This window comes from Sciurus vulgaris (genome assembly GCF_902686455.1).
Source record: "Sciurus vulgaris genome assembly, chromosome: 12".
Classification (NCBI taxonomy): Eukaryota; Metazoa; Chordata; class Mammalia; order Rodentia; family Sciuridae; genus Sciurus; species Sciurus vulgaris.
The window spans coordinates 7,519,414-7,531,213 of record NC_136473.1 but is presented as its reverse complement, the minus strand read 5'-3'; the positions used below and the strand labels follow the sequence as shown (position 1 = coordinate 7,531,213).

The window sequence follows — 11,800 nt, the reverse complement described above, 5'->3', positions numbered from 1 at the left end:
CTAGGCGGAAGTCCCGTTCCGCCCTCTGCAAGCAACCTCCAGAATTACAGCACTCCGCAATTCCAAACGGCAACCCCCAACACTGCGCAACTTCTGGAGGCAGAGCCGGCAGCAACCCTAGTCCGCCCGCCCACCTAAGATTCGGCGCTGGCCGCCCAGACGTCTGACGTAAGCACGTATCCCTTGCGGCCCCAGCCACGCCCTGCCCCCGCCTCGAGCCGATTGGCTGGCAGTCAGCGGGCGAGTCTCGGCTGCTAGGTGCCTGCCCAGTTGCGGGGCTTCTCAGTTGTGTAGCAAGGCCCACTGAGGACTTCTGCCTCCCTTTGGAGGCTCAGCCTCTCTCAGAAGGGGCCCCCCCACGCTCCCTGCAGACCCTGGCGCGTCTTGGGGAACCGCAGTAAGGGGAAGTGGCACCACCGCCCGACAGCCTGGCGCGGCTGTGACGTCAGGCGGGTGCGAGCGGCGATTGGCCAGAGCATGTGGCGTGGGAGGGCGCTGGTGCAAGTGGTTGGGCGCGCAGCGCGGGGGTGGAATCAGGGGGCGTTACGTGCTGCTCTCCGCGCTCAAAAGGGGAGCGCTCCCGGGTCTGTTCGCGCTTCAGGCCTGAGGTACGCGGCGGAGCGTGGGAGCCTGGTGGGGTGGACCGGGAGCCGATGACGGGACGCGGGGCGAGGGGACTTTGCGAGGCGGGGACCTTGGGTCACCGCGGCAGCGCCCACTCCCCCTCTGCCTAGGGTGCCCGGCTGCGGGTGGTGGCGTCTGAGGCCGGCGGCCCTGCCCGCCGATGCGCGCGGTGGTGGGCGCGTGGACCTGGGAAGTGCTGGGCAGGGCCGGGGTGGCTGCCCCGCGCTGCAGAGTTCGCCGGGTCTCCCTGTGTCGGGAGGGTGATGGTTAGAGAAGCACCCGGGCCGCTATAGGAAGTTCAGCTTCCATTAGGGCACTGGCTTGGGACTGGTTTCTGCTGCAGTGTGGGGGCAATTTACTTGTCTTCCTTTGATGTTGAGTAGGTCTGCCCTCAACTTTGCTGTCCTCCAGTTTGAGAGAGGACTCCCACCTTCAGTGTCCGTGCACCGTTAGAAAGGGGTGCGTGAGTGTGTGTGTGTGCAGAAATTATGGAACAAGTTTTTAGCTTTAGGCAGACTTTGCATGAAAATATAGAAAGCGCTTAAAAACGGGTTTAAAGAGCAGAGTTGCTTAGTGGAATGTTGGGCCCATATTAACAGTTTTAAGATTAAATCATATGCAAGTGATTAGAGTTCAGAAAAGTAAACCTCAGTGCACTAAATGAGTATGGATTGCCTATGGGCAAAATCTGACCTGCTGCCGGTTTTAGTTATGTTCCAAGAGCTTAAAATGTTTTCATTTTAAATGGAGAAGAATCAAAATAAAATATTTTGTGGCATGAAATTTAAGTGCAGTGCAGATATCAGTGTCCGTAAATGGATTGATTGGAACACAACCACACTTAATGTACACATTATCTGGTTTGGACATTACCTAGTTCTTGCGCTGCTTAGTCTACAAAAGCAGAGTTCATGATGTCTGCCCATTACAGAAAAAAATTGCCAAGCACTGCACTGACATCCATTGAATATACTAAATTAAGTTTTCTCCTATTTAGAATGATATTAGCTGTAGAAGAATTATTGAAACCATCACACAAATTATTTTACTAATTAGGAGCCCAGATTGGAAAAACACTGAATTAAATCTCACTGGGACATTGGTAAAGAGTCATGGAATATTTGGCATTGAAAAGTGAATTCAGTAAACATTGATATTTGGCATTCTTGAGCAACTATGTAGAGTCAAGGAATGGCAGAAATATTTGCACTAGCTCTGGAAACCAGAAGCCATTATGGAAAAATAGGATGAAAAGTTGGGTTGTGGCCAGATCATAGATGGACAAGACTTCTAAGGAAGAGAAATATACAAAGGGAGAAAGACTGTCTATGAAATGCTACAGTCTCAGGTCAAGAATTGGAGTAGAACATAGAGTTTTGCAGTTAAGAGAGTGACTGTGGTAAGTGATCTGCTATGATTGCCTGTATGGAAAATGAAGTCAAAATAGGCTGAATAGTGGGCCAGCAGCATTCTTGCAAGAGCCCAGTGAATATGAAGAGTGGCAAGACTGCAGCTGGGGAGCAGCAGGCATAATCGATAATCTTTAAAATGACTGAATTCGATATTGGGTTTAGATCTAGAAGTGCTCCTTCACTAGGTTTATATGACATTCAGAAAAAATATGATATAATGAACTCTGTTTCTGTTAATATTAGTGTTTTAGGACAGATCAGACATTTTGTAACAATGCCTGAAATAAATACCAGTCATCTAGATGAGAAACAGGTCGAACTCCTTGCAGAGATGTGCATTCTTATTGATGAAAATGACAACAAAATTGGGGCCGACACCAAGAAGAATTGCCACTTGAATGAAAACATTGAGAAAGGTATTGTTTTAAACTATTCTTTGTTATAAAGTGATTTATCTAGGTATTTCAGGTTAGCTGAGAAAAGTACTGTAGTAAAGGAGATACTCGCTCACTTTCTTCCTTTCTTTTTTTAATTTCTCTCTTTCTTCTCACTTTCATGGTGGAGAGTAAATGGAGGCCTCATACATGCCAGGGGAGTGCTGCACAACTTGTATACATTCTTAGCCCGAGGAGATACACTTCTTTTTTTTTTGAGATACACTTCTTAATCCTTTATCTTACGTCTAGTTCCAATTAAATGGTGTAGTAAAAATCTGCCTTTCTGCCTTCTTGTTTAATAGGTATTTCCACTCATGTCTTTTACTGTGCTTCTTCAGTTATGCCGTTTCATATAAAACAGGGAATAGACTAATCCTAGCAGAGTAGCAGCCTTTTTAAGCCTTTCTTTCTAATGAATGGAGAGAGGCTGGTATCATAAAGGGAACAGCTCCCCCACGTGTCATCACAGCTCCCCCAGGAACAGAAGACTGATGGCTTCAGCTGAGCATCTGTGAAAGAGCATTTGGCTTGTAGCAAAGCTGCCAGGATCACTATTTCTTTCACTTGGCAGCTAACTACTTGCTAGTATGGTAGATCTCTTCTCCATCATAGCGGCACAGAGTCTATTCAAAGACAGAAGACAGTGGAAGAAAGCAAGAATGGTAGCAAGTTGTTAGTAGTATTCTGAACTGCAAGCAGAGAATTGGGCAAATTAGTGGTATTTTTTGACTAATGGTATTTCCTTTGCTTTTCAGGATTATTACATCGAGCTTTTAGTGTCTTCTTATTTAACACTGAAAATAAGCTTCTGATACAGCAGAGATCAGACGCTAAAATTACCTTTCCAGGTTAGTGTACTTAATGTACAAGGTAGATTTGTTAGGAACTGTATTTAATTTTATTCTTTATCACCAAACTTCCTGGAGCTACATTAAAAAGGAAATTCCCAGGAATGACATAATTCAATATTCTACATAAACTTAAAGAATGCATGCAGCATAATTAAACAGCAATTAAGAATATGAGCTCAAGGGATAGGTGTGTGTACATGTATATATGTTTTCTAAAAATTTGTATCTTCACATTTTGGTCTTTTCGGTTAAAGAGGCATTAATAAAAATCTTAACCTACAAATGTGCATTTTACAAAATAATTACTGATAGTCTGGTTTTAAAATCCTAAAGGATCATTTTTATTTACCTGTTACTCATAAAACTTTTTCTTCATCTTTCAGCCCTACTTTGAGGAAAAGCTAATTTATGCCTGTGTTAACATTTCCAGGTTGTTTTACCAACACTTGTTGCAGTCATCCATTAAGTAATCCAGGCGAGCTTGAAGAAAACGATGCCATTGGTGTAAGGCGAGCAGCGCAGAGGCGCTTAAAAGCCGAATTAGGAATCCCTTTAGAAGAGGTAATCAGCTTTATTGGACAGTTACACAAGCTGAAAACTAAATGTATATTAAGACATTTTTTTTAAATGTATGTTAAAAAAAATCTGGGCATCATTGGGGATGGAACCTGCAGCCTTGCACATGCTAGGCAAGTGCTCTCCCACTGAGCTACTCTTTCAACTCAATATCATTTTTAAATTCAAGTGTGAGGGGTCTGTTGTGTAACTTGAATTATAAGTTAGCCTCAGAATACACCTTCAATAAAGAACATTATTTAAATTTTGACTTCTTAATATCACCTGTCAGAATTTCACTCAATTCTGAAATCAGTTGATGTGCTAACCAGTCTATAAAATTGACTAATTGGTCAAAACAAACATGGAACTGGGTGTGGTGGCACATGCCTGTAATCCCAGGGCTGGGGATGGAGATCAGTGGTAATTTGCCCCTGTGTTCGGTCCCAGTAACCACCCCCCCCCCCCAAAAAAAAAAAAAAAAAAAATGCTATTTTCTTGTGGAAAGTGTAGAAACTTGAATTACAAATCTGATTGTGTGAATTGAAATAATTCAGTTTGCCAGGCATGGTGGCACACACCTATAATTCCAGCTACTCATGATGCAAAGCAAGAGGATCACAAGTTCCAAGACCAGCTTTGGCTACTTACAGAAATGTCTCAATTTTTCAAAAAAGGAACTGGGGTTGTAGCTCAGTGGCAGAGTGTTTAGGTTCAATCCCTAGTACCAAAAACAATGAAAAAACCCTTTTACCCACTGCTGTTGTCCTATTTGTTTATTTTTATTGGTTCTTTATAGTTAATACTTAATAGTAGAATCCTTTTGATATAATGATAGAAGCATGGAATATAACTTATTCTAATTAGGACCCCATTCTATTTAAATAAGACTTAGGTAAATAAGAGTATGAGTATCTCATCTAGTTAAAATGGTAGTTTTTTTTTCTCCAAAAAGTAATACTAAATGTGTTATATTTCTAAAAATTTTTTATATATGTGTTATATTTTTTAAAATTTTTTTTAGTGCAGTGTGGTTATACATAATAGTGGGGTTCATTTTGACATATTCATAAATGCAAATAATGTTTTTCTCCATTAAAATCTCTAGCATTATTCCCCCCCTTTCTTCTCCCTCATTCTTTTCCTTTTCTCTGTTGGTCTTCCTTCTATTTTTTTTTTTAATTGGTGAATGATACATAATATTGGAATGCATTGTAATGTTTTTAAAATTTTTTTGAAACAAAAATCAACTTGTATTTGGTCCTATGAGAAAAAAATTTAAACACATGAGACAAAGTAATAATTTTTCCATTTATCCTCAATAAGAGAATAATACTTTAAAAGTTCTAATGCTACAACTGTAGTGCGTTCAAGATACTGATGAAATGTGGTGAGTTGATTTTGGATTACTTCTGGTGGAGGTTTTGATTGTTTTTTTTACACCCTAGGTTCCTCCAGAAGAAATGAATTATCTAACACGAATTCACTATAAGGCACAATCTGATGGTATCTGGGGTGAACATGAAATTGATTATATTTTGTTTGTGAAGAAGAATGTAACTTTGAATCCAGATCCCAATGAAATTAAAAGCTATTTTTATGTGTCCAAGGAAGAACTAAAAGAACTTATGAAAAAAGCAGCCAGTGGTGAAATTAAGGTTACTCCATGGTTTCAAATTATTGTGGACACTTTTCTCTTTAAATGGTGGGATAACCTGAATCATTTGAATCAGTTCGTTGACCATGAGAAAATACATAGACTGTGAATGTAAATGAATGATGATTGAAAAATTTCTTTACCTACTAAACTTAGGATTACTTTTTTGTTGTCGTTTTAAAATTGGATTCCCTCTTAGAACTTCCATGATATTTGGATACCTTACAATCAGAGTTCATGTGAGAAAAAAAACAACTGACATAATTTTGTTACATACCCCATCCACATGCTGTTATTTGTAAAAGATGTTTATGAGAGAGAATTGTAAATTGTAAAATGAGAGCAAATAAAACTTGAACTGTCCAAATACATAGCTATGACAAATTGAAGAACTAGTAAAGCTCTTCTTTTTTTATGTTTTGAAAAACATTTTCAGAACACTTTACTTTTTCAGTTATATGTAACTGAATTTGTATCATACTCCAGAAAAATGAGCAGAGGGAACCATTTGCTTAGATCCTTTAAAACAGTCCTTGTTAACAGATTAAACCATGAGAGCAGGTTCACAGGAAGCCTGTGCACTGGGCCACCCCTGGGTATTCAAACAGGATTGGTTTTGGGACTCCCTTCATACCAAAATCTGCAGATGATCCAGTCCCTTATATAAAATGGTGTCATTATTTGCCTATAACCTACACACATCCTTTCTTATGCTTTAAAACATCTCGATTACTTAATAATACGTAGTACAATGTAAATGCTACATAAATAGTTGTTACACTATTGTTTGGGAAACAATAACAAATTCAATACACATGATTTAAAAAAAATATTTTTAATCTATTTTGAATCCTTGGCTATGTAATGCACAGATGTAAAAGACCAGCTGTCTATCCTAATTTTTGTCATTCCTAAGTTGATTTTGTGATTTAACCTTTCTGGAAGTGTTTTGAAACAAGTCAACTGTTACAACTTTTGATAATGATTTTTTAAATGAATTTTATTTTAAATAGTATTTACAACTTAGCAAAGTTTTCAGAATTACAGTGGAAATTTCTTACTCTCCATTGGGATTTGAGCCCTATGTTATAGAGTTAAGAAAACATAGGCACTATGGACATTTGATCTGGATAATTCTTTGTTGTAGCGTTAAGCAGCATCTCTGGGCTCTACACACTAAATGCCATGACAACCAGAATTACACCAGATACTGCAAATGTCCACTAGGGGGCAAAGTTGCCCTTTGTTAAGAACCATTGTTCTGTAGTCCTGTCTTTAGCAGGGGAAGAATAACGTGAGACGTCTGCATGGATTCAGATTATGCAATCAATGGGTGTATGTTAAAAATGTACCTAGATTAAGGCACTTTTAAAAACTTGCCATAGAGTTCTCAAATTTGAAATTTTTTAAGGTAGTTTTATTGTCTCTAAATGCTGTATAACAGTAAACAATAAAAAGTTATTTCTTTCAAAGCTAGGTATTTTATAAATTCAGTTTCTTGTTAATCCTGAACAATTAATTTATAATTTAAGACAAGACTGTGTAACAAGTATTTATTTTATTGAAAAGCAAAAACAATAAACTATACCACATTTTAGTACTGTTGTCTAGTTTGTCAAAATATTACTACAATAATAGGTTAACCCTCTATAGTATCTTTTTTTTTTTTTTTTTTTTTTTGGTAAGGGATTGAACACACGCATTGCTTAACCACTGCGCCTGTTTTGCTAAGTTGCTTAGGGCCTAGATAAGTTGCTGAGGCTGGCTTTGAATTTGTGATCCTCCTGCCTCGGCCTCCTGAGCCACTGGGATTACAGGCCTGTGCAGCTGTCCAGCTATAGTATCTTAAATATGATAAGTGCCATGTAGTTTCAAGTAATTGTTTAGTTTTACTTTCTAGGAAGTTTCAGACTCATCACATGTAAATACTTTATAGCTACATATAACCAGTAGCTACTGAATTGGATGATGCAGTCTTAAACTGCTACCTGGTGCTTTGTAAATACTAGTACGTGTTAGGCATTACTGTTATGTTTCTCGTATGCCACTGCAGCACGTATAAGCATAAAATGACCATTATCTTTAACTCATTAGGACCATTACCTTTTTATGAAGATATTATCCTTCTGGAATATATCTACTTCTGATCCTAAAGGCAAGAATTTAGATATGTTGGTTTTAAACTTGAAAGCTAACTTTTTTCCTTGAACTTTTAAAAAATTCTTAGTCTCCAAAATATTTAATTATTTGATTCTAGATACACTATTGCCAGCTTCCATAAGGACAAAGCATGGGTGTTTTATGAGGTTGTATTCCATACCTATATTGTCCAGAGAACCAGGGAAGAAAGAAGGGAAGTTATTAGAGTGGCTTTCTGAAGCTCAGGCACGATAGCAGACAACTGGGGCATGCCTAGGATAGTTTTAAGGTGACAGTTGTCCTTCTATCCATTTCCTCAGCTGGGTCAGTCCCATGCGTTGGATCTTACTATAGTGGAAGGTCCCTTGTGGGTTGAAGTATGCTGAATCCCTTGACAGATGGGTTTGGTTTTGCCTTTAAGAAAAAAAAAAATTTTTTTTTTTTTTAAATTTCAGATATATCTCTTCCTTGTCACTCAGCTGGGTGCTTTTGCAGCCCTAAACATGTACTTCTCATGGATTTTACAGAGTGGATTTGAGCATATATTCTTGTGCATTTAAATATTATGATGAGCTGGGGCTGTGGCTCAGTGGTAGAATGCTTGCCTAGCCTGTGTGAGGCACTGGGTTTGATTCTCAGCACACATAAAACTAAAAAAGTCAAAGTTATTGTATACATCTACAACTAAAAAAACAATTAGAAAAAAAATCGTAACAAGTAGCTTTCTGCTTTATAATTGTCATATTTTATACCTTATCACTAACATGCTTTACTCAAATAAGTGCAGAATTCTTTTAATAAAAGTGAATGGGTAAACAAATGGTACCAACAATGGGCTCTATTAATTATTCAGTGCTAAAAAGAAATGTTATTAAGCCACAAAAAGAGGAACCCAAGATTCACATTGCTAAGTGAAAGAAGCCAAGGAAAAGACTGCATACTGTCTGATTCCAGTAAAGGAAAAACAGGAATAATAAGTGGTTGCCAGAGAGGAGAAGGAAGAGACAGATAAATAGGTGGGAAGTGCAACCACACTGTGTGGTGCTATGAAATTGTGGATATGTGTCATTGTACAATTGTCCACACCCATAGACTGTCCAACAGCAACTGTGAACTCTGATGTGAACTGCGGGCTCCGGGAGATAATGATGGGCCAGTGCAGGTTTATCAGCTATAACAATGTACTGTAGGGGAGGGTGTTTGTCATGGAGTTGGCTGTGCAAGAGCAGAAGCTGAGGGACATGGCACCACCCTGTACCTTAGGCACAATTTTGCTGTGAATCTGAAGTGGTGTAAAGAAGTTTAAAAAAACATTGAATTGGGCATTAAATATATAAAAATGAACTTATAGGGGCTGGGGATGTAGCTCAGTTGGTAGAGTGCTTGCCTTGAAAGCATAAGGCCTTGGGTTCAATCCCCAGCAACGCAAAAAAAAAAAAAACAAAAAAATGAACTTATCATTAATCATCGGTTAGATGTGAATTAAAACTAGGATTGACATTACCATGTACTGACGGGATGTAAAGTAACTGCTGCATTTAAGCTGGTGAGAGTGCTACCATAAAAAACCACTATGAATTGTACCTGACAAGGGACATGTCTAGGTGATTCTTATGGCTTGTTTGATTTCCATTTTGCTAACAGCATCCAGACCTTTGGCCCTCAGTGTGCAGAACCAACACTGTTCCAAGCCAGGAAATGATTGACATCTTCATTGTTACTTGAGAAACGTGAGTTTCCAAAGTTCTTATACTCCCCTATAAATATGTGATGCAGAGGGAGGTTGATCTGTTCTCTCATGGAGCTCTTTAGTGCATGCCCAGCCTGCTAGCCCAGGAAGCCTGTGCAGATCACCAATCTTCTGTGCAATTGTTATACACAATATGAATAAATCTCAGAACCAATCTAATCCCCAAATGCCAGAATCATATTTTATGATTCCAGTGAAGCAAAGTTCAAAAACAGGCAAAGCCAATGGAAGATGTAGGCCAAAATAGAGATTACTTTTAGGGAGGTAGTGCCTGAAAGGGAACAGAGGGAATCTTGAGAATTTCAGAAATACTCTGTCTTGGTTGGGTGTTGGCTACACAGATAACTGGTGGATACAGGTAAATATTAATTTATCATTTTACTCCAGTTAGAATTTATTGAAGTGAAATTTTGTGCATCTTACTATATGTAAATGGTAGCTCAATGTAAATGGCATCTGTGGCCTCTCACCAGGAGTAGAAACCTGAGCCCCTCCACTCACTGCATCTCGGTATTGGAGTCGCCAGGAAAACATGAAGACAAGCACTTGGTAGGATACTTCACTCACAGAGAAGAGACAGCATCTTAGCTCCATAGGGGACGTCAGACTCCATGGCCATGGGTTGCTCCTCCTGCTGACACAGGATATTGGCAGGCGCACGCCTCTCATGCTATAGTAAAAAACCTCGTCCCCTCCCCACAAGGGACAGAGAGCAGTGAGACTGGCCAGGTGCCATACATTGTGCACATTGGATGTATTCTATTTGCGTAGAACAGAGGAGATCACATGCTGAATCTGAAACGGAAAGATGCCCACTCAAGGTACCAAGTCCAGTGCTGGCTCTGAGGACTCTGGTTCACCTTTTGCATTTCTGTTGGGAGAAATCCTAGTCCTTGGCTCGCGGCAGTGAACGCCTCAAGTGTGTAAGGAAAACCTTTGCACATTCATGCCCATCGGGAAAACCTGCAGAGAGGAGCATTCCACTTTGGCCACCTAGGAGAGTAAACAACTGCCCCAAATTGACCTAGTGTTACCAAAGGAACCTATATAGGAGCCTAGTGGTCTGATCCCCCGTGGCACGTTGTGATTGGGCAAGAAACCTATAAAATGTATGGCTATTCCTGCAATAAACGAGTTTGCAGGCCGCTCGCCACGAGCCTGCTTTCACCCAACTCCCAGAGTCTGGGGGTCTTGACTGCGGCCCTTACCTGCACCTGAATGAGCCGGGCATCACGACACATTTCAACATCTCCATTCTTTTCCTCCACCTGGAATGTATTCCCTTTGTGTGCACTTGGCTGAAGCTGACTTAGCTTAAATGTCATCACACATAATCCTTCCAGAATTCATAAATCTCAATTATTGAATAATGTGGAGCCTAGTAACTATTGGTTGAATGAATGAGACTTTATAAACATACTCTTAAGTGTACTAGAGGTATTATCTCTTTCACAATAGGCACTGCCCAACAGCCATCTGAACTCATATCAAAGGCCATTTGTTGTTCATGCTTCACTTCAGGTGGAGATAGGCAAGCAATGGCACACAGCCCACCTGCGTAGAATATACGTCAAACACCGAATGACTCTCAGGAACAGTATGGGGTCAAAATCCCAAAGAAAATCTGGGCTACTTATTTCCATGGGTCATTGCCCAAGTCAAGTAAAGGAGCGGTGAGACTGAGAAGCAGGGTAGGGCTTTTGGTAGATGGATAGAAAAGGGAGGGGAGAGACCAGGCAAAGTGGCCTGCTGAGAATGGCCACTTGGATTGGACCCTCCAGGCTTAGATCCTCAGGTGTACTAAAATAGAGTGATTCTCAGAGGAACTCAGAGCCAGCCTGAAGTAGTAAAAAAAAAAAAAAAAAAAATCATCTCTAATTTAACACATCGACTCTGAGAATAATGTCATCACAGACTCCAGATTACCCCTCTGGGCTTCTTCAAATACAACATCAAGTCTTATCAGGAATTATGAGACAGATGAGACCAGCCAATGTGACTGATATCAGAGAAATAAGAGCTAGTAGCAGTAACCCCCAGAGCACAAATAATGATTAGACACAAACTTTCTAAAATATAAAGCTGAATATCATCAAAGAAATCAAAGACGTGATCGACAGTTTTGAGAGGAACTGGACATTATTTAAAACGAGTCAAGCAGACCTAGATTTCAAAGGACACTCCAGTGAGCTCTGGGACCCAGGCAGAAATCACTGCTGACTAATCATCACCTCCTCAGACTGATTTTTTTCTTTCTTTAAACCAGGGATTGAACCAAAGGGGCCTAACCACTGAGCCACATTCCCAAACCGCCACACCCCCCCCCCCCCGCTTTTTTTATTTTATTTATTTATTTATTTTTTTTAGTTTGTGGA

The 11,800-nt window shown here is 40.0% G+C and overlaps 1 protein-coding gene across 2 annotated transcripts; it reads left to right on the top strand.

Annotated features, from left to right (window-relative positions):
* The first annotated feature begins 259 nt into the window (after positions 1 to 259).
* Positions 260 to 5,905, top strand: LOC306642205 (isopentenyl-diphosphate Delta-isomerase 1). Of its 2 annotated transcripts, XM_079107808.1 has the most exons (5): positions 260 to 608; positions 2,280 to 2,452; positions 3,229 to 3,321; positions 3,755 to 3,885; positions 5,328 to 5,905. In XM_079107808.1, the coding sequence occupies exons 1-5, from the start codon at positions 478 to 480 to the stop codon at positions 5,643 to 5,645; spliced, it is 846 nt and encodes a 281-aa protein (XP_078963934.1). In that variant the 5' UTR covers positions 260 to 477; the 3' UTR covers positions 5,646 to 5,905. The 2 variants fall into 2 exon arrangements, with proteins under 2 accessions (XP_078963934.1, XP_078963935.1); XM_079107809.1 differs by lacking the exon at positions 260 to 608.
* Positions 5,906 to 11,800: the final 5,895 nt, after the last annotated feature.

Excerpts from the sequence above, each read along its gene's own strand:
- LOC306642205 (XM_079107808.1), top strand. The coding sequence starts at position 478 with ATGTGGCGTGGGAGGGCGCTGGTGCAAGTGGTTGGGCGCGCAGCGCGG. Across the intron at positions 2,453-3,228 it reads GAATGAAAACATTGAGAAAG|GATTATTACATCGAGCTTTT; the intron begins GTATTGTTTTAA and ends TTTGCTTTTCAG. Across the intron at positions 3,886-5,327 it reads TAGGAATCCCTTTAGAAGAG|GTTCCTCCAGAAGAAATGAA; the intron begins GTAATCAGCTTT and ends TTTACACCCTAG.